At 44.1% G+C, this 21,774-nt stretch overlaps 1 protein-coding gene across 9 annotated transcripts in view; it reads right to left on the bottom strand.

Moving 5' to 3' along the window:
- Nucleotides 1-8,986: 8,986 nt before the first annotated feature.
- Nucleotides 8,987-21,774, bottom strand: part of LOC111851129 (copine-4) — a 45,475-nt gene continuing 32,687 nt past the window's right edge. For 6 of the 9 annotated variants that reach the window (XM_072716959.1, XM_072716958.1, XM_072716957.1 and 3 more), the window contains exons 12-16: nucleotides 21,292-21,346; nucleotides 20,881-20,932; nucleotides 16,202-16,335; nucleotides 14,871-15,107; nucleotides 8,987-9,788 (exon numbers count right to left, since the gene is read on the bottom strand). In XM_072716959.1, coding sequence (XP_072573060.1) covers nucleotides 9,657-9,788; nucleotides 14,871-15,107; nucleotides 16,202-16,335; nucleotides 20,881-20,932; nucleotides 21,292-21,346 — 610 coding nt within the window. In that variant the 3' untranslated portion in view covers nucleotides 8,987-9,656. The other 3 variants (XM_072716960.1, XM_023825716.2, XM_023825718.2) reach the window with 3 other exon arrangements.

The following is a 21,774-nucleotide window of genomic DNA, read 5'->3' as shown; positions in this document are numbered from 1 at the left end:
TGTAATAATGAGTAGATGGTTACGTCACAGAGTAATGGGGAGAATTAGGAGCAGAATGGCTGGCAGGGAGTTTTAAAGCACAAATTAAAATCAAGCACAGTAACAGAGACAGAAGGTGGGTGTTCATGAATCACACTGGGCTGTGCCATTGTCAATGCCCAGTCTGAAGGTCAAAATCCACAAGGCAATCCAGAGAGGCAGAGGTACAAAGGAGAGGCAAAAACACGTTGGGGTCAATACCAAAGTCACAGTGATCAAGTCCAAATCCAAGTCAAAAGGCAAGAGTCACAAAAACAAGGTGCAAAAGTCAGAAATCAGAACAAGACTACAGTACAGGACGACTGAAACACAACAGTAAACCGAATTAACAAATTCACAACTGGCACACAGAGAAGGTGCATATCTACAGGCAGGAGACAAGATAGGGACAGATGAAATCATGAATCAATTTAGCAATCAACAGAACCATTCTTGCAGAGACTGGGAAACAGGTACAAAAGAAATGTAAGTCACAGCGTCCAGTTCACGACAGGTTAGTCTCTGGACAGTGTTACAAATAAACATTTTATTACAATGATCCTTAATGTGCACTGGTGGAGGTGCAACAAGATTCCAAAAAGTGATAAGATCACTGCACAAGACACAATACAACACAGGAGAATTTCAGACCAGTACAGGCTGTGTTTACATTTTAGTGTCATGTTTCCATTTTTAAAAATATCCCACCATTCCCAATGTGTGTTACTAATTACATGAGATGAGATAAAAAAAAATAAAAAATTATTTATCCCAAGGGAAATTCTTGTGCATATAGCAGCAAGATACATAAAATGCAGACAAACAGACATATAGTGCAAAAGAAGACAGTGCAACACTGTATATATACAGTAATGCAGACAAACAAACATATAATGCAAAAGAAGACAAAGTACAACACAGTATATATAATGCAGACAAGTAAACATATAGTGCAAAAGAAGACAGTGCAACACAGTATATATAATGCAGACAAACAAACATATAATGCAAAAGAAGACAAAGTACAACACAGTATATATAATGCAGACAAACAAACATATAGTGCAAAAGAAGACAGTGCAACACAGTATATATAATGCAGACAAACAAACATAGCACAAACAAATCTAAAAAGTACAAAAAGTGGTCTTGAGTGGTTTTTATTTGTAATGTCAAATACTTCTGAATACTTACATTCTGAGACTATGATGCTTTATATGAGTAAAGATGTAACTCCCCTTTGCATGTATTGTAATTTCACCTTGCAACAAAACATAATAAAATGAATGGGAGGCTGCATATTTAATACAGGCACTCAACTATGCTGGAACTCAAGTGCTAGAATTAGTGTAACTTCACTCATTGCTACATAAGGATCTTTCACTGAGGCTGCTTCTGCCCAAAATCCAGTTTTATCCATCACACGCGCAAGCTTGGTCCACAGTGTTACCTTCAATGTATGCAGGATCTGAGAAACATTACAGAAAGACAGAAACATCACCAAAAACAACTTAATGGAAAGCATGAGGAAAAGCAAATTCTGCAGTGGGACAGCAATAAGGCATCGAGAGAGAAGGTGCTAGAAAACAGCCCTGATCCAGTGAGTCTCCAGACTCAGAAGTAGTGATTGCACCCATTACAGCAGCCCTCCCAAGGGAAATATAATAGAAGAAATCATTTGGTAATCACAGCCCACACCTTTGTGACTTCGCTAGAAAATGTAACAGATTCTCATATTTCAAGCCACCACCATCATCTAAGACTGGGTATGATAGATAAGCAGTTAAGCATCCTGTGAACCTCTACACTGTCTATGATCTCCCTCTTCGTACCCAGAAAATAAGCAGCAGACTCTGTGCTCAACATGCAGCAGCCAGAGTTCTTTCAAACACTAAAAAATTTGATCATATTGGCCCTTTTCTATGCTCCCTTCATTGGCTCTGAGTTAAGTCTTGGCTTGACTACAAGTTCTGCTATTAACTTATAAAACACTGAATTGCCTTGCAGTCGAATACCTTAGTAATCTGCTGGCCTGATACAACCCTCCTCGCAGGATATCTGTTAGTACCCAGGGTAGAAAGAGCTACGGCATGCTGCAGAGCTTTCTCCTGTAGAGCTCCTCAGCTGTGGAATGGTCTCCCAGCGGATGTGCGGGATTCAGGCTCACTCTCAATATTCAAGTCCAGGCTAAAAACAAATTTCTTTAGTCTAGCTTATATGGACTCTAGTTCTAGCTCTAGCTAACTGCTCACTCCCAGTTAGACCTATAGTGTGAGGTGTAGAGCTGGGTGGGGATCAGTGCCATTGGCTTTGGATGAACTGACCTGTCAGTCTGTCACTCTAGCTTCACACCCCCTTGTGGGATTGGAGTGCTGACATTTCAGGGACCCCCCATGCCTGAGTTCCCACCTGCCTCTCCCTCCTTCTTATGCTGCCATGGCCTTACATACTGCACTCACCTAACTGTTTGCACTGCCTCTAGTCTCCTCTACTTTGGCTAATTGCACATTGGGCTGTGCTGCCTGGAGACCCCAAATTATCAAGATATCCTGCCTACCCTGCTGCCTGCGACGTCTCCACTACCTGCGACGCCCTTCCGGCCTGCTCACCTTTCTGTCTGTGATGTCTTCCCTGTATCACCTCAATGCCCCCCCGCTTTGTGACTCAAATGTTAAGCCTGGGAAAATGTGAATTGGAACTTTGCCATCTTTATCAACTGACTTTCCCTGCCGGCCCCAGGAGGATGGGCTCCCCCTCTGAGTCTGGTTGCCCCCAAGATTTCTTCCTTCTAGGGAGTTTTTCCTTGTCACTGTCCCCTCTGGCTTGTGCACTGGGGGCTTTGGACGGGGATAATGTAAAGCGCTTTGTGACAATGTAATATTATACAAATAAAATTGAATTGAATACATTGTACCAATAACATTGTTTAATGGGCCATGGGTCTTATGGGAAGTCTACATAATTGTCACGCTTCGGGGAGGCGCGGAACAGGGAAACTGGAGCAGGAGTCGCAGGATCAGGGAACGAGGGATTTATTAGGAAAGTCACACTGAACACGAGGGAAAAGCTGTAATATCAATTACAGGACTTTCATGGCCTCCATCCATAGAGTATGTACCAGCTGTACTGCTGGTCTGTAGCAACAAACATCTGATCTGATTGCAATATCTTGAACATGGCCAGAAATTTCCATATTCAAACAGGGGGTCAAACAGCTTGCAGTTCTGGGCAAGATGACAAATCAGCTGTGTGTGGACTCAACTAAGTATGTGTAGGAGATCAGAAATGCCCAGCTGGAGCCAATCTTTCAGTTTGCAGGATGGAAAGGAGGACTAGACCTACATCTTTCCATGTTTTGTTGATATATTTCATCCAGGCCACAATAAACCAGTCCGAATTATAGTATAGTTTTTTTTTTTTTATCAGTTTTTCCCTTCTCCACCCATAATGGCACCAACAACCAGTTTCAAATCACTTTTCCAAAAGCTACTTGTTTAGTTGGCTGGCCTTCAGTGCTGGAGCATGAAACTGTCAAAGGAGAAGACCAGTCTGGAATGCAGAATTCTGAAGATCCAAGACCGAGATCAGCCTATCGGTGGACTTCATTTTAGCAGAATTCAGTGTGGCACGGTGGGAGCCATAAATGGGTTGCATGTCACTTTCAATAAATATAAATAAATAAATATCAATGTAAATTAAATCAATCTCTTCAGGAAAACAAGTGCTAATTTTCTTCTTTAATATGTAGAAATTTGTGTCTTTGCATACACATTTCGAGGAGCCGGTTCAGAACAACAAAAATAACCAATGCAGTATGCAGTAAATTTGAATAACCAGCATGTTCAAAACAACACGAAGATACGCAAAATAATTAGAGGAGAATTGGGAGTTTTAATTAGGCTTAAGTTTGAAGTTTAAATTAGGGCAAAGTGATGTCTGCAACCCATCGAGGTCTAGAACAATTTATGGCTGTAACACTTGGTGAGAATTTTCTGCCCAATTAATTCTTTCAGCAGCACTGCTGAGATCAAAAGATATAACAGATTCCATCCCTGGCTTGATGTGCTGCAGAGCCCAACCATGAAGACCAGGTGTCCAGCCTTGGACCTTATGGAATACTTCTTCATTAAGGATGGTCCTTCCCTTTTCCTGCATGTTGTCCTCCTTGTCTCAGCTTAGTTAACCAATTCCCATAGGTATTTGGATTCCTTCAGAAGATCCACATCTGTTTAGTAAAGTATAAAAAAACAACATACTCTGTCCAGTGAGAACCAGCGCAGCACAGAGAGACGCAATTAGTCGCACTGTTCCTGCTTTATTAGTCTGCTGAGGCCTGTTTAGGTAGATTGGTCGTCGAACGGATAAAGCTGAGCCCGCATAACAATTCCCGACTGTCCATACTAGTAAGAAAATAGCGCGGAGACCATGCCATGGCAAATTAAATAGGAAATCAATTCAATCCAGAGCAGTTAAACGCTGCAAATTCCAGTGACGTGACAGAGAGAGGGACGCATCTCATTAGAGCTACAATACTCAGAACCTCAGACCAGGCAATTGGAGACACGGCTGAAAGGAGAAGACACCAGCTCGTTATCTGTTCCAGGCGCATTTGATTAATTGCCTGCAAATGATATGGCGTCGAAGGAGGAGCCGCTGTGGAGATGCTGTTTGTGAGGAAATTACGTTACAGTACCATGATTTGAACTATTTTTCCATATATTTTGAATTTAGTAGTGCAGCTTTCCGAGACAGTTAGACATTTTTAATGGTGAGAATATTTTAAGGGTGTAATTTACTGTCTCCTAATGAACATGTAAGTCTTTTCCCTCCAGGGTTCCCTAATAATAATAGTTGCCTTCCTTATTTTGCTGCTGCAGCTGGCTGTGTTTATGTGACACCATGTAAGTCCATCATTATCACTCCTAGTCTGACTGTTCTGCAAATTCCTAGTCTGACTATCACTCTCAGTCACTCTTATCTGACTGTTATTTTTTTGTGTTTTTGTAATTACCCTTCTTTGCGTTGAAGGCCGTACAAAATGATATGAGAAATAATTCTTGTTGCATGGGGGAAATGGATTTGCTGTAGCTGAAATTCAGGATGTTCTCTCGCACTACAAATAATCTGGGTCTTATGTTTAAAAGTAGCCTTGTTTAAGAGATGAAAGACCCCATGGATTCCAGAGGAGGAAAACTGGAGGGTGAGGATGACTGGCTTCAATTAGCCATCCCATGAAAGCTTACAGCCATACTGCTTTGGATGTGCTTGCTCTCATTTAATCTCAGAAGCTAAATGGAGTTCGCCCAATTAGTATTTGGGAGCGGTATGTCGCTCAGCAAGTTAAGAGGAGGGTCAGATCTCACAGTCGGTAGAGTGATGTCACCAATGGGCCCTTGAGTGAGGCCTTTAACCTCATTTGCTCCAGACACTGTCTGACTCTGCTCTCTCAATTGGATTTCAGCCCAAAAGAGGGGGTGTTTCAGTCTCACTCAGCTCCTAGCTGCCATGAATGGTTCAGAAAACGATTGTACTCAGCCTGTGTGGTTACTTTGACTGTGTCAGGGTCAGTTCCCTCGCCTTGTTCTCTCTTGATTGTCCCCATTCATGTGGGCAGTGGCGGATTAATGGTCAGGGAAGTGTGCTTGTAATTGAAAGATTGCAGGTTTGAATCTCCAATCAGCAAGGCACCCCTGAGGTACCCTGAGCAAGGTACCACCCCCGAGCCCTGCTCCCCGGGCGCTGAATTAGCTGCCCCCTGCTATGACACATATGGGTTGAATGCAGAGAACTCATTTTGTTGTTGTGGTGTGTCAGCAATGACAACTGATCACTAAACTAAATTCTTTTGGCCAACAGGTGTCACTAGTCGTCTTGTTCCCTTCTCTGTCTTGTATCCCCTTAGTTCCTAGTGTGTTTGCCTACTCCCCAGGCTGCTGTGAGGCCGAATGGGCTTAGTCGGCCACCATTCCTGACTTCCCTTTTTGATTGTGAGTTTGAGGCCAGAGGCCAGACTCATCCAGTTGTTATTTAATGTTTCTTGGTTTTGTGTTCTCTTGGTTTAACATGTGTTCACATGTTTAAGCATTTCAGTTAATTCCTTTTTTTGCTCCCTGTTCCTTGTCTGTTCAGTTTTCCTTGTTTTAGTTTCCCCTAGTGTTTGTACCTTTTCAGTTATCTGTTTATTGAGCTCACCTGCTCCTCCGACACTCATTGTGGTTGTTTGCCCTGTTTTGCGATGTTCAGTTGTTACCTTGCAGTTGTTACTGTGTGTATGTTCCTGTGTTATTTGTGTTTTATCCTTGCTTGGTTCCCACATGTCTTCCTAGTTTTAGTGCTTCCCCTGTGATCAGAATCTTGGCCAATAAACCAGATTATGGTTAGTTTCCCTTGTGATTAGTTTTAGTTGTTTTGACCCCTCATGATTCCTTTACTTTCTGGTTCTCCATTTGTGATCTGTTTGTTAATAAATCCCTTTTTCCCTTTTGTTGAGAGTTGCTATATGGATCCTCCCTCCTTCATGATGCCCTGCTGTAACAGGCTGAGGAAATTCCCAGTCTATTCCCACAATCAAGCATCACCCTTTAAGATTTAAGAACCTTGAACCTTGAAGGGATGAGGAGCACCAGAACTGCTTATTTTCATCCCGGGGCATCTTGGAACTTCTCTGAAACAAATAAGTCAGCCTCTGTGGTGCTTCCCAGAGGATGTCGGTCGGGAAGGATAGAGAGTATGCAGTTCTCTTTCATAACTACATAACCAGGAATGAATTTCACCATTGCTACACATAAAAAATAAACAGCAGAAAAGATTTAAGACCCAATTAAGTTTTAATCATGCCTGTGTGGAGAATGTTCTCCAGGTCATTAGCAAGATGAGTCAAAGCATTGAGAACATAACATCTACATCCAGGATTTGCTTTAGCTGTTTATGTAATGCCCCCTTTGGCATGTGTTCAGGGATAGCTCATCTCCTACAAGCAGCCCAAGGAAAGTTTTTGGAATTGAAGATTGCTATAAATATAAGACTAAGATGGGTTTATACGACAAGTGGGATTAGCAACCAAACACAGAGGTGGATGCTGGTGTCTAGGTGATGGTAATGCCAGTAATCCACTTGAGGAGTGTGGAATAGAGTCTGTAAGCAGATGTGTTTGGGCTAAACAATCGGTAATTTCACACAAGCATTTCAGGTGCAATCAGTTTAGGGCCTCCAGTCCAGTGCCCCCTATAGCAGTGTTTCTCAATGGTTTTTGTTAAAATTAGCAAATAGGTGGAATGTCTGGCAAGGAGGAAGCAAATACATGGACCAATTGTGGGTCCCCGAGGACGGGATAGGAATCTGAAACACTGAATATGTATGTTGGTGTGTAGACGAACGGAAACCGAAGGCCATACCTGTGACTTCTAAAGACACAGACAAGTGTGACCCTGCCTGTCTACATAAGCATGAAACCTGCAAGTGGCCTGAAAAATAAACTGGGCGAAACTTGTCAGGACTTCAGTTTGACCTGTGAAATTAAAATCCCAGTTGGGCAAAGCAGAGTTCTTTAAATACAACATGGTATTGATTTTGCAAGACCAAGGACACACCGTTGTCTTTCGAGGGTTCTGGAATTTGAAGCAACATCCCCTATATGGTAACAGTTCAACAATTTAACAGAACAGCAAACTGAAATCCAGCAAATTCATATCGCTCACGGTGGACAATAGTCATCCTTTGACTGACAGACGTTTTCTCCTGCTTGAAAAGGTGACACATACCTGCATTAGAAGGTTGTTTTCTTGGCAGTGATGAACCACAGTTATCGGACCCTGGAGAAGTAGAACAAACCTGTGTGGGCACTGATTCGCCCCCTCGTGTCTCGTTGTGATGTTTCATTGAATCACACCTCACACACCTGCCCTGCCTGTCCGAATGATGAATGCAGATATTCCTCAGTTAGGGGGCTAGGGTCAGGTCCCCACATTGCTCCTTACTGGTAACCAAAATTAACCAAGGGGAGTCTAAATTAAATATGTGACTCAGTACTGGATTCCCAGTATAGAAACTAGTTTCAACAGGTGTAAATTAATGCTTATAATCTTATTGTGCTATAAAACTATAACATGTCACTTCAGAGCTATGGTAACCTTTTCTGCAATAATCACACGGTATAATGATGTGTCATACAGCATTTCTCTGCCTGTCTTGGATATAAAACACCAAGCAATCTTTAATGACGAAATAGCTTTTCCACTCACGGAAACTACAGTACCAGTTGACTGGGTAGTTTTCAAATAAGGTTAAATAGCATCGCTGAGACTTAAATCAACATCTCTAAGGATAAGGCAGTGTGGTGGCCCAGTGATAGTACTGTCTCCTCATATGTCCAGGGTTGTGGGTTTGTGTGACTTCATGCTTTTTTGTTGCTTATTTCTGGTACATTGGTCTTGTAAATAAACTTAGAGAACAATTGGCAAATCCGCTGGATGCTCTGCATGCATGACGCTAGACACTTGCGTTTGTGGATCACGATAACTTTTCAGATGCTTGCCTAATGCCACAGCTCCCTGGTCTTCTGTTCTTCTGATTGTCTAGGGTGCATCCAGGAGCCCTCACATGCGACCTTAATCAGTGCTCTCCGGTTGCTGATTGGCTGGCTTTCTCACAGGATCAGCTGTCAGTTACACAGTCATTTTCATGTCTCTGACCCCCAGGTTCACAGGTTACCTGTGTTTATGCACGACTAGCATCCCAGCCAGTTCATACTCAGCCTTATATGTATCTTTGTCTCATCTGGCTCAGGGTCACCATGAGTCCTGACTTACAAGAACTCACTAAGAAATTGTGGTGAACAAAACTGAAGACGTCTTTTAAGCAGTCTTACCCCTGTTTCCATTTGTTTGTACATTTTGTGGATTCCTTGTGTGTTTGGATTAAGAAAATACAAAACAAAACAAAATTTGGGCACATTGATTTTGAGACCATCCAGATTTCTTTTGTTTATTTCGTTACTCGAAAACAAGCAAATCCTAAGGAAATAAGGCCCAAACGCCTCTCCTTCCTGTCTGGCACCAGAAGATCCCACCCCAACCCGCCGACCACCCATGTTTCCTGGAGCCTAAACATGCCTATTTAGGGTACAGATCACCATGCTGCAGGACACCAGCGGCATTAATGCCACCACTGATCCTTCACAATATGTTTAAAGGACAACAAAAACAATGGAAAAGACCCAATTTCTCATCACTGACATGCGGGACATGCATGTCCATGCATCCACCCGCTTTATCTGACTGGGAGATGCAAATGGCTCTAATACATACAACTAATAATTCTCCAGTGGTCCAAAATGCTTTACAATGTAAGAATATTACGAAATGTAAGAAATTTCAACAAACCCGTATAAAAACGCGGAGACCTTGCAGGTCAGCATGCTCATACTGTACGGAAAACTATCTGTTTACTGCAGTTCGTTACATTAATTGTTCAATTGCTTGTTTTCTCCATACAAACTGTCTCTAAGGATACAAACAGTCTTTCACAATACAATTGGTAAGAGATGCAAGCTTCAGTGACCGTACATGCAAAAAGGACGTTAAGAAGAGCTGAAACATGCCGTTTCTTTGAGGGCGATGCTGAGCCATTGTGCTCCTGGCCTAAGGGCCAAACGTCCTGGAAGACTCATACTCCGACATGCACTTGGGCTTGATCCCCTTGCTGTTGTAGTAGTCAACCACCTGGTTCGGGACCTCTGCCAGGACGGTTTTCGCCAAGGCCGCAGGCGAGGCCTGTGGAAAGGAGACATTTAGGTGATGGCAGCAAAACCCACAGGTGCAGCAGCGGGAATTGAGCTTGTATCTCAAAGCCCACAGGTGCAGCAGTAGGAAATGAGCCTGTATCTCAAAGCCCACAGGTGCAGCAGTAGGAAATGAGCCTGTAGCCCAAAGGCTGCAGGTGCAACAGCAGGAAATGAGCCTGTAGCCCAAAGCCCACAGGTGCAGCAGTAGGAAATGAGCCTGTAGCCCAAAGGCTGCAGGCACAACAGTAGGAAATGAGCCTGTAGCCCAAAGCCCACAGGTGCTGCAGTAGGAAATGAGCCTGTATCTCAAAGCCCACAGGTGCAGCAGTAGGAAATGAGCCTGTAGCCCAAAGCCCACAGGTGCAGCAGTAGCAAATGAACCTGTAGCCCAAAGGCTACAGGAACAACAGCAGGAAATGAGCCTGTAGCCCAAAGCCCACAGGTACAGCAACAGGAAATGAGCCTGCAGCCCAAAGTCAATCTCATTCCTTAGCTGGTACACAATGTACTGAGTGCTCTACAACTGCCTTAGCGTAATGAGGAGCCACTTCCACCACCACCGTGTAGCCCCCACCTTTATGATGGCAGCCATTCTGCGCCAGTAAGCAGAAGCTAATGTGGTGAGGGGGCAGGAAGGTGCCACCCCTCTCTTTCGGATGCCCAGAGATCGACCTCGCAGAGTCAGGGCCTTGGTTTTACATCTTATCTGAAGGATAGCTCCATTTTTACAGCACAGTGTCACAGTCACTGCACTGGAGCTTTGGGACTCATACACACCACAGGATGGGCTATCCTGTCACTGCACTGGGGCATTGGTATCCACACAGACCACAGGATGGGCTATCCTGTCACTGCACTGGGGCATTGGTATCCACACAGACTACAGGATGGGCTATTCTGTCACTGCACTGGGGCATTGGTATCCACACAGACCACAGGATGGGCTATCCTGTCACTGCACTGGGGCATTGATATCCACACAGACCACAGGATGGGCTATCCTGTCACTGCACTGGGGCATTGGTATCCACACAGACCACAGGATGGGCTATCCTGTTAATCACACTAACACCTCCTCCAGCAGCAACCCAGCTTTCCAAGTTGGTCTCCCATACAAGTATTAGCCAGTCCCAAACCTGCTTGGCTTCAGATGGATTTTATGTCTCATGGAAAGCAGGAAAACTACCCAATTTCGTGTGGGGATTAATAAAGTATCACAATTCTATAAATGGACAAGGTGTGAAAAACATAAGATACTAATTATGGTTGTTTGATAAAATCATTGATTGTTTTTTCTAAAAAATGCAAGTTACACAAAGTGTGGACAACAGAGCAGTCAAGCAAAGGCAGAAAGACTCATTGACTAATAGGCAACAGTGGGCATGATTCTGCTAATCTGCTAACTGGTAATTAGTGAAGCTAACTTTATTGTCAGCAGACCAGTTAGCTTCCGCTAAATTTAGTTCCACTAACTGTAAATCCACTTGCATTTTTTTCGCAGGTAAAGTGAATTAAGTTTTATAGTGAAAAAATTGATACATATTTGTTCCTGTATGTTTTGAATGTGTCTGCCACAGTCTATCTGGCACTCTGTTGACTGACAGCTTGTCAACACAAGATGTGATTGGTCAATAACTTGTCAAATTTAAGGTAGTCTGACTGAAGTGAATGAAGATAAAGTCCATTTAAACTGGGGGAACCCTAGACTAAGCAGAGAACAGGGGCCTGTATGAAGAAGTTGGATGTCTTGCTTAGCCGGATAACTTGTCGGATTGAAGCTGCCATAGTTTATGGTTATGCATCTGTCCCAAATCCTTTAGCTCCACAGGTGTGAATTTAAAGTTCTCAGACCATAGATCCAGCTCTTCCGCACTTGAGCTCGTATTCATTAATGAACCCATTGTGCTCCCAGCACAACATCTGAATCCTCCATTCCAAAGCTGCACCCTACTGGTAGTAAAGGGGCAAAAAGTAAGGAGTTAAGATAAAACTTTACAGGTGTATCCAGGGAGTTAAGGTAAAACTTTACAGGTGTATCCAGGGAGTTAAGGTAAAACTTTACAGGTGTATCCAGGGAGTTAAGGTAAAACTTTACAGGTGTATCCAGGGAGTTAAGGTAAAACTTTACAGGTGTATCCAGGGAGTTAAGGTAAAACTTTACAGGTGTATCCAGGGAGTTAAGGTAAAACTTTACAGGTGTATCCAGGGAGTTAAGGTAAAACTTTACAGGTGTATCCAGGGAGTTATGGTAAATCTTTACAGGTGTATCCAGGGAGTTAAGGTAAAACTTTACAGGTGTATCCAGGGAGTTAAGGTAAAACTTTACAGGTGTATCCAGAGAGTTAAGGTAAAACTTTACAGGTGTATCCAGGGAGTTAAGGTAAAACTTTACAGGTGTATCCAGGGAGTTATGGTAAAACTTTACAGGTGTATCCAGGGAGTTAAGGTAAAACTTTACAGGTGTATCCAGGGAGGGAAATCTTGATTCTGTACTCTTCTGATTTACTCCATTGGCTAAACTAAATTATTCAGATATAGATTTGTGGAAATATCTCAGAAACAGCTGTTAGGTAAACAACCAAATATTATTGTTTCTTCATACATAAAGAGAAGGCACAGGCATCAGTGAACACTACAACCCCCCTTGTTCTCACTAAGATGTATCTGGGGCATATAACCTCATCTCGCTGAGGACTCCACATTCCTATGTTTTCTTAAAACACTGACCTGTTTTGTCACTGAAGTCCTACGGCATGATAATGTAATGTTTTACTTGTATTTTGCATTGCAAAATACTCTAAGGTATAGCATGTGTTATGCACATACCTCTGAGGTACATTTTATGTTAGATAAATGGCTCCAGAATCTTTAGACAATGATACTGTATTTTACGTGAAGCACCTTCATTTTATATGCTTGGAAATGACCTATCTGAGAGTCATAAGGTTTGGACAACAGGTAGATCTGCACCCTGAGGACATTCAGGCTAACATAGATAGAGTCAGACCACATGATTACCTCTGAAATATCCCCTTCCTTGTTGATGTTAGGCCCCAGGTTCAGAAGGGCCCAGAGAAGCCAGCACTGCCTTTGGGAGAGCGCTCACTATCTGGATAAATCAGGTCCAGTCCTGGGTGTTTCAGGAATATTGATTGTGGGGAGGAGGAATGGCCACCTAGTCAGAACAGCAATGTTTCAAAATATTTTACAAAGGACAGCATGGGCGTAATTATGGTTACGGTCCACGTGGCTGCAGTGTGTCGCCGTGGTTATTGACAATATTTCTTCAGGGTGTCTCCATGGTTGAGAACAGTGAGACTGCAGGGTTTTCCTGGGTTTGGGCTCCAATTCAGCCTTGGGACTCCAGTGTGGATCAGGTCCAGTCACATGTGTGTCTGTATATGTGGGACAGTCATAAAGGCTGATGTGTAGGAACCTCACAGGATTGTCATCAGCCTTCTCTCTCTCTCTCTCTCTCTCTCTCTCATTTCTTCCTCTCCCTCTTGATCATCACTGTCTTTTCTATTCCATTCCTCCTTTTCAATGTAACCTCTTGTCTTCTGTGCCCATCTACTGCCTGCCTTGACGTCTCATTCGATTTTGTTTCCATGTCCCCTCTTCAGGAATAATTTCTCCTCCATCTCTTCTCCTCTCTCTCCATTTCTCTCTCTCCAAAGATGAGGTTCTGCGAGCTCATTAGCACTTAATGTCTCTCTGACTGAAGAATCCCCCAAACTCTACTTCACAGGACACACAGAAAGTGTTATCATTGCATCTACAGGCTCATCTTCACCACCGCTGGATGCTAATTGTCTATCTGTTCCTTCCTCTGTGCCAGTCTGGTTTCATCTGTTGTCTGTCATTTTTGTGAGCTACCAACCCCCCCCAATTTTTCCATTTCCATATCCGCGAAACGCATATTCAACAAATTCAATCAGCTGCGGCTCTCCTGTGAGAGTTTTTTTCATTAAGGCAAAACAGCCTCTCGTCTCATTTGAAGAAGGATGGAAGACTGTGTCTGAAATTCTGCATTTTATGCTGAAAAGTGACTGCAGAACACTTTGTCTTGTCTCCTTTCATCTATGTGGGAAATGAACGGGGCGCAGTCGCTTCCCAAATGTTAAACTAACTACCGTGTCCACTGCGCGTACGAGAGCCTATGGGGGGGCTGGCACCCTCTTCTGATAATCGTTTAAAGGGAATGTGCTTTTTAAAACCCCACGCAGCTTCTGTCCATTCAGAAAGTCATCATTGTCCTCTTCAACTGGTAAGAAATTAGGACGCGGTTTGCATGCATCAGTAAGTCTCATAATTAAAATATAAAACAGACAGTTGTACGACTCCAGCAGGACAATAGCTTCCTGCATTAGTTTATGCCGACACACCTGAATGAGGCGGCGGCCCCTGGCCTCCAACCGCCTTTTACCTCAGAGGAGGGTGGGATTGCTGGAGTGTGACCATCAAGGCTTGGTGAGCTGCCAAACTGCGTGTCAGGGTATGTGTGAGCATGGTCCTGCATTGCCTTGCGTGTGTGGATGCGTGTGTGTGTGTGTGTGCATGCAGAGTGCTTCAGTGATGGAAAATGCGTCTTACGTGTGCCATCTCCATCCACACTGCCTCATTATTTCCAGTCCTGCGCTCCCTGTTGTCCCCGTGGCCTTTTGGCACCAAATTCCCTCCCGTAATCATGTTTCGAAAACAGATTCAGAATCCTTCAGGTTAAGGAAAGAAGCATTTAACAGAGCATGGACACTGCAGGACGGTGGGCCAAGTCCTGGGGGAAATAATATCCTCAGGAATCTCAGAAATCCCTCAAAGGGAACAAATATCACTGCATTACAAAACACACCACAGCGAAGACATTTTTACATGAGCAGAATCCTGCTGTAAAAGTTCATGCAGCTGACTGAGTACATAGTATCCGAAAGTCCTGGAAAGTACTGATCTGAAGCTTCACATGCACAGTTACAAGTCAATCAGACTGTCCGTTACCAGATTCATTGTATGGTGAAATGCGGAGGTAACAGAAGACCCTAAGAGGCCCAAGACACGGCGGCGAAGAGACACCCACGTGCTTGAGGTTGCGGAAGGGCACGAACTGCACGATGTCCCTGAGCACGGGCTCCCCCTTGGGCGAGCGCAGGATGCCGTCGTCGCCATCCAGCATCTGCATGTCGCTGAAGTCGGCGTTGCCCACGCCCACGATGATGACCGACATGGGCAGGTGGGAGGCATGCACGATGGCCTCCCGTGTGTCCGCCATGTCAGTGATGACGCCGTCCGTCAGGATCAGCAGGATGAAGTATTGCTGCCAGGGGAGGAGGAGGAGGAGGTGCAGAGCGAGATTGGAAGAGATGGGCAAGCGATGAAGGGAGGAGGATAAGTGGGCGGCCCAAGGGCCAGGAAGGTGCAGGAAGCCGCCTGGACTTTAGTGGTGTTTATCTATAGATATATACATTGACTCTCTCTCGGGCCTCCCAACAACATACAAACCAGTTAACCTAAAACCAGTCAATCCCATTCAGACAAACCCCCACACCAACCAATCACAGTCAAACACTTTCCCATTCCAACACAACTGAAAAGCCCAGTCACGTTCAAACAAATCCCTAATCCCACATCTGACTATACACATGATATTGAATCGATACGGAGACCATCTTGACTCCAAAAGTTTCTTCTCACTGCTTGTGTAGGGCATGAGTAATATGTATAGTTATCGTAAGTAATGAGGAATGAATTCATGTAAACTCTGATGCCTACACAGTACCATTAGTATTGTCTTCCAATACACAGTGATTTGTATAACTAAATTATAAACAGAAAAAACAAATATTATCCATGAACACAGGACCCAACTGACCCTCTATCTTACCAGCTAACCCGACACCCAGTCCCTGGGCAGGTGGATCTCTCTCATCACAAAGTGAAAAAGAAACACAGATCAGGTGAAACTGACTGTCACAATCTGTCCCCATCAATCTTGTCATGTTGTGTCCCCACAGAGACAGGCTCCCAGCAACCCTGCCCGGGGCTTAGAAGATGAATGGATGATGAACCACATTAAGGTTATTATGAGCTAATTCCTTTACTTCTGTGGCTTATTGGTCACTCTAAATTAGCTTTAGGCAGCTCTGAGTACATGTCATGCCAATTCATCACTGTGATAACGAAGGAGAACGAGAGACAGACCTTCATTGTGTCAGCCTCACTGGGATAATGTCATCAATAATGATGAGGAAGAAGTTACCACATGTCCGTTCCCACAGGGCAACTTCCTCTACTCACCTTCAGCAAACACATGTTCAGGCAAGGTTCAGACTTGGGTTCCGCAATACGGGTCAATGTGAGCAGCACTGACATGGGGGAGGGTGTAGCTAAGGGGAGGGATAGCTCTCTCACCATGGCCTCCTTGGTGTGCATCTCCTGAGAGGCAGAGCAGGCCACCTTCTGTATGATGGGGGCGATGTTAGTGGGGCCATAGAGCTGGATCTTGGGAAGGCAGCTCTGGTATGCCTCGACGACACCCTGGATTCCTGCACGTGATGGAATGGGAGCGTTCTGTCAACACATCACAATCTGCAAGACTAAGTGCTTCGTATGATCACTGTTCCAGGTACAGTTTAATAACCGTGCTCATGTTTCTACACATGTGCAATCAGACAAAGCAAACTCTATTATTCTAATGGGAATTTAAAGGACTTGAAACTGCCTGATGGCCTCTTGCTGCTCAAACCACAAAAGTGCAACTTCTACTGTGACTTCATTAAATCTGCATGTTTCATACTGACTGCTTCTGCTTCTGAAAACCGTCACAAGACTACTGTTTGTCACCATAGTGCAACCTCATTTCCAAACAAGTTGGGACATTGTGTAAAATGTAAATAAAAATAGAATGCAATGACTTACAAATCATATAAACCCATATTTAATTGCAAGTATAACAAAGACAACATATCAATGTTGAAACTGTCACTCCCTGCCCAGCATGTGCACTTGACCCTCCATCTCCTCCTAGCATGGACCTAACAAGCCACGCCCATTGCTCATTTGTCTTACCTCTCCTTACCCTCATGTAAATCACTCCCAGCTGCCTCTCATTAGCTCCTTCATTATCCCCCAGTCCAGTCATTGACATCAAACCCTCCTGTTGTCCGTTTCCTTCCCAGTTGTCAATCCTCACATAATTGATCCCTCGCCGTCCAGTTTGTTTCCAGATTCTGTTCATTTAAGTTCAATACATCTCTTTTGTTTCACCTCAATGCATGCCCTCAAATCTTTTATCTCTCAAGTCATGAAAAAATGAGAAATGCTATTGTTTTATGATAAATATATGCTCAATTTAAATTGATGCCAGCAACACAGTTAAAGAAACAGTTGAGATAGGGGCATGTTTACCATTGTGTTGCATCACCTCTTCTTTTAACAACACTATAAATGTTTGGGAACTGAGGAGACCAGTTGCCGTGGTTCGGAAAGTGAAATGTTGTCCCATTATCGCCTGATATAGGATTTCAACTGCTTAACAGTTCAGGGTCTCATTTGTTGCATTTTTTGTTTCATGGTTGCCAAATGCTTTAATGGGTGACAGGTCTGGACTGCAGGCAGGCCAGTCTAGCACTCTGACTCTACCACTACGGAGCCATGCTGTTATAATACACGCAGAATGCAGTGTCTTGCTGAAATATCCAAGGCCTTCTCTGAAAAAGACATTGTCTGAATGGTAGCAAATGTTGTTCCAAAACCTGTACATATCGTTCGGCATTAATGGTGCCTTCCCAGATGTGCAAGCTACCCAAGCCATGGGCACTAATGCACCTCCATACCATCACGGATGTTGGCCTTTTAACTGTCCGCTCGTAACAAGCTGGGAGATAGCAAGCTCTCCTCATTAGCCCAGAGGACGTGGTGTCCATGATTTCCGATTTGTTAGACCACAGGACAATTTTCCAATTGCCTCAGTCCATCTTAAAAGAACTCGGGCCCAGAGAAGTCACCAGTGTTTCTGGATCTTTATCAATATTCAAAGTTAGCAGCCCTAGAGCTAAAGACACAACAGCTGAAATAATGGAGATAACTTCATTGGACGATCATCCATTTCCCATAGTGGATGACGAGAGATTTCATAAGCTCGTTCACCACTTATAAGAGGTCAGAAAGTACTGACCTGTGACATGTTTATACTTCATTATTAAGTTTGGTGAGCAGATCAATCTTTCATTTTCCACACAATACAAAATGTTGCAACGTCATCCCGCTAATCTGTGGCAGCAAGCTTGGCAAGCTTCACCGACAGCCGACTGACTGGCCTTGCTCTAATGAGCATTCAGCATGAGATCAAATCTGACAGCCAGTAAGTGCTACAGGAAGTTAGAACGATTCCAAAGGCTCCTGAGTGACAGGGGGCCTAGAAAATTTGGAAAATAACTGGATTGGTCTGGACTGGGGGGGCCAATATGATATGCCTTCATGGGGCCCTAAATCTCTAGCAACGCCCCTGGGGGGGGACATCCACAAGGGAAATCACGGCTGGATCCCCCATTTGACGTTCTGACACCTTAAGGCCATCCTCCTTATTGCAATATGGGAAAACATGGCATCTGCTATAAAGCTTCACACACAGAGACCCACCTTTCCTCAAGATTCTGTACCCAATCCCAGGAAGCCTTCATGTGCAACATCTCTCAGATTGCTCTGCTGTGCTGGATGTTTATCTACCTTCCACAAGTGAGTAACCTTTTTAATTAGTTACATTCAACTCCTATAATCATGTCTGTGCTGTTATCACTTTACAAACACAAGACATCTGACAGAGAATGACAAATAAGTATGGTGTAGAGTGTTGGCCTGTCCATGATGCTGGCCTGTCAGTTGTGCTGGCCTGTCAGTGATGCTGGCCTGTCAGTGGTGCTGGACTGTCAGTGGTGCAGGCCTGTCAGTGGTGCTGGACTGTCAGTGATGCTGGACTGTCAGTGGTGCTGGCCTGTCAGTGATGCTGGACTGTCAGTGATGCAGGCCTGTCAGTGGTGCTGGCCTGTCAGTGATGCTGGCCTGTCAGTGGTGCTGGCCTGTCAGTGATGCTGGCCTGTCAGTGGTGCTGGCCTATCAGTGATGCAGGCCTGTCAGTGGTGCTGGCCTGTCAGTGATGCTGGCCTGTCAGTGGTGCTGGCCTGTCAGTGGTGCTGGCCTGTCAGTGATGCAGAACTGCCTACTGCATTGTCCTGTCTTTAGCTGATCTGTCAGTGGTACTGAGTATATACTCAGATAGAGTCCATGTTCTAATGTCTTGCAATAAGCTATTTATGTCCAAAGCTCAAACCTAAATTGATACTGAATTTATTACCATCTTAATTATATTGTTAGAAAAGTACATTTTAAAGGGGCCACTTTCAATTCATACAGAACAGAAGTACAGTTTCAGTTAATGAAGTGACCCCCATAGTCCTTCCATTTCTGCAGGCAGTGCTCACAGCCCTGTTCCTCTGACGTTAAGTTAAGCCATGACTGGTCCCTCCTGAAGACGCGTCAGGTCACACGCAGCTTGACACGACTTTATGGATGGCCGGCAGGCATCCAGGCATTTTGTAAATGTCAGGTTGAATGGTGGTGCTCCATGTGCCAGGTGTAAGGAAATGGGCATTTTCTTCATCTTTTCCTCTCAAGCAGACAGCAAAAACACAGACATCTGCTGTGTGTGGTGGCCTGTGGAGCTCTGACAGCACTCCTTGGGATGTCCCGTAGTAGCTGTTTAACAAATAGCTTTATGAAATATGTTAGATTAAAAGGACACGCCTGATTAAATTATTTACGGTATTTACTGCTCTGAGTCCTTTAATTAGAGGCTTCTGTCTGATGAAAGCTAAGCTTTATGAGATAAGCAGTCTCACGGCATAATGGGATTCTGCAGACTGAACATTTTTAATAACACATTTTATAAGATTTTCCTAGTTAGGTCTCAGCTAACTAAAGAGAATTTAAAGGACAGCAGGTGAGAAGACCTCAGGGAAAAGCACTAATTTACCATGGGAATTGGGGAGCATATAGAGATGTTGGACCAAACAAACATCCACATGCTTCCCAATCGACACAAAGAAGCTCTCACATAATTAGTCATGTGATGGATCAGTCAGGGTCGAGATGAAGTGCTGCAGGTCTCCAGCCCCACAAGCCCCGGCTCATGATGACCTGCAAGTCCTCCTGAAGAAGCAGCTTTAACCCACAGGAGACCTCATTAACTGAGTCAAGGAGGGCACAGCAGAGTGACCACAAGTACCACCACATCACGGAGCCTTCGATATATGATTGCTAACAAAGGAAATGGTCAGAGGGGTGTGTAGGTGAAAGAAGGCAGATTTTGTGTTCTTAAGGAAGCAGAAGACATAGTACTTTAGCACAAAGGCTTGTGATCTGCAGTGTACCAGCTCAAGTCCCAGGAGATTCTCTGTTGTAGTGTTAAGAAACTCTTAACTTAAGCTGCTCTATGAATAAGCCCAGATACATATATAGGTTGAACGTGCAAGATGCTTCGGCTAACCTAAGAGTGAGAGTGACCTAGAGAGGAGATACTCCAATTCTGTTGCCAATTTAGCCATTTCCAGCACTATGACAGACTTATCAGACATGCCAAGCAGAACGGAGAAAGCAATACATGCTCCGTCCAATCCACATCTCCACCAATCTAACTTCTTTTTGCACATCACATGGTGCCACAGTGCCAGTGTGCAACGATCAACCTGCAGACGGTTAATCCACAAGCTTTGTGCAGTGGTCAACCATAATTCACTGGCAAAGCATATCCACCCTCCCTAGTTATATCCTTTTTAAACTACATTGTCAGGTCACACTTTTCTCCCGAAGAAACTACTCTTGATCTTGGGGGATCCGGTAAAATATGACCCTGATTTCCTGAAGAAAGGCATCTGCTGAGACATGGTGGTTTGTCTCCATGGAGGCTGAGATGTTCCGTTTCTGACACTTGCTACCAGAGTGATTTGCACGTGAGGAGAGACCGTTGCATGGATGTTGCATTTTTACTCAGTTAGGAAGAGGTGCTGATGTGGTAGAAGTTGTAAAACACCAACCTGCACATTCTGGGTTCTCCTCATTGAAGTTCACAGCAAAATCGTGGGAGACCTGAAGCACACGAAGAAGGAAAATCATAGTAACATACAGGAATACACACACAGACAAGGCTATAAAGTGCATGTCAAACATATCAACAGACCTGCATGCAAACTAAAACAAATGAGTTGTCTTTCTCTTTTCTTTCTCTCTCCTTTAATTATGATAAGAAGAATACAAACAATCCAAATGTCAACCAAAGGCCCCAGAATGGGTGCAGTGTAGAATCCACACCTAACTGCAGACACTAAAGAACGACCAAGCCTGCATCTTGCCAGCTTCCAGCTCATTCATGCACAGGTTCCATCTTCTTTCCACACAGGTTTTCATGCGAACACTTATTTTCTGCAAAGGTTACATAATTCATTCACCTTAAAGTCAGGTGGAATCCGAGCTCCGAAGCCAAACGCTGGGAACATTTTGTCACTGGATGGATATGAAACAATCACATAGAATGAAGGTATTATCAGAACTGACAGAGATTATTTTGGTAAGTCAGATTTGAGTGTCTTAACTGCTACGCCACCTGCTGCACGGTTATTACAGAACTGCAAACTTTGTAGACACCTTGGAATTTACAAATCCAACAAGGGACAAATATAATTGATTTTTTTGTTAATATTTTGTTAATATTTGAGGCGGTCGCCTACTGTTGAATATTGGCTTAACCTACCCCAGGAAAGGATGCCGCCGCCATTTTGGACAGACAAGTGACTCAGCTACTTACAGATGCAGCTGGAATCTAGCCCTGCAATAGCAGCAGGCTGATCTGCCCCATTTACGGACGTCACAGAGCCAGCAGACAGTACAGTGTCTTATCACTGAGCACCTGTGTTGCTGTGTGATTAGCTAAC

This window comes from Paramormyrops kingsleyae, chromosome 9, assembly GCF_048594095.1.
Source record: "Paramormyrops kingsleyae isolate MSU_618 chromosome 9, PKINGS_0.4, whole genome shotgun sequence".
Classification (NCBI taxonomy): domain Eukaryota; kingdom Metazoa; phylum Chordata; class Actinopteri; order Osteoglossiformes; family Mormyridae; genus Paramormyrops; species Paramormyrops kingsleyae.
The sequence above is the reverse complement of the archived record's forward strand: the minus strand, read 5'-3'. Positions and strand labels throughout refer to the sequence as shown.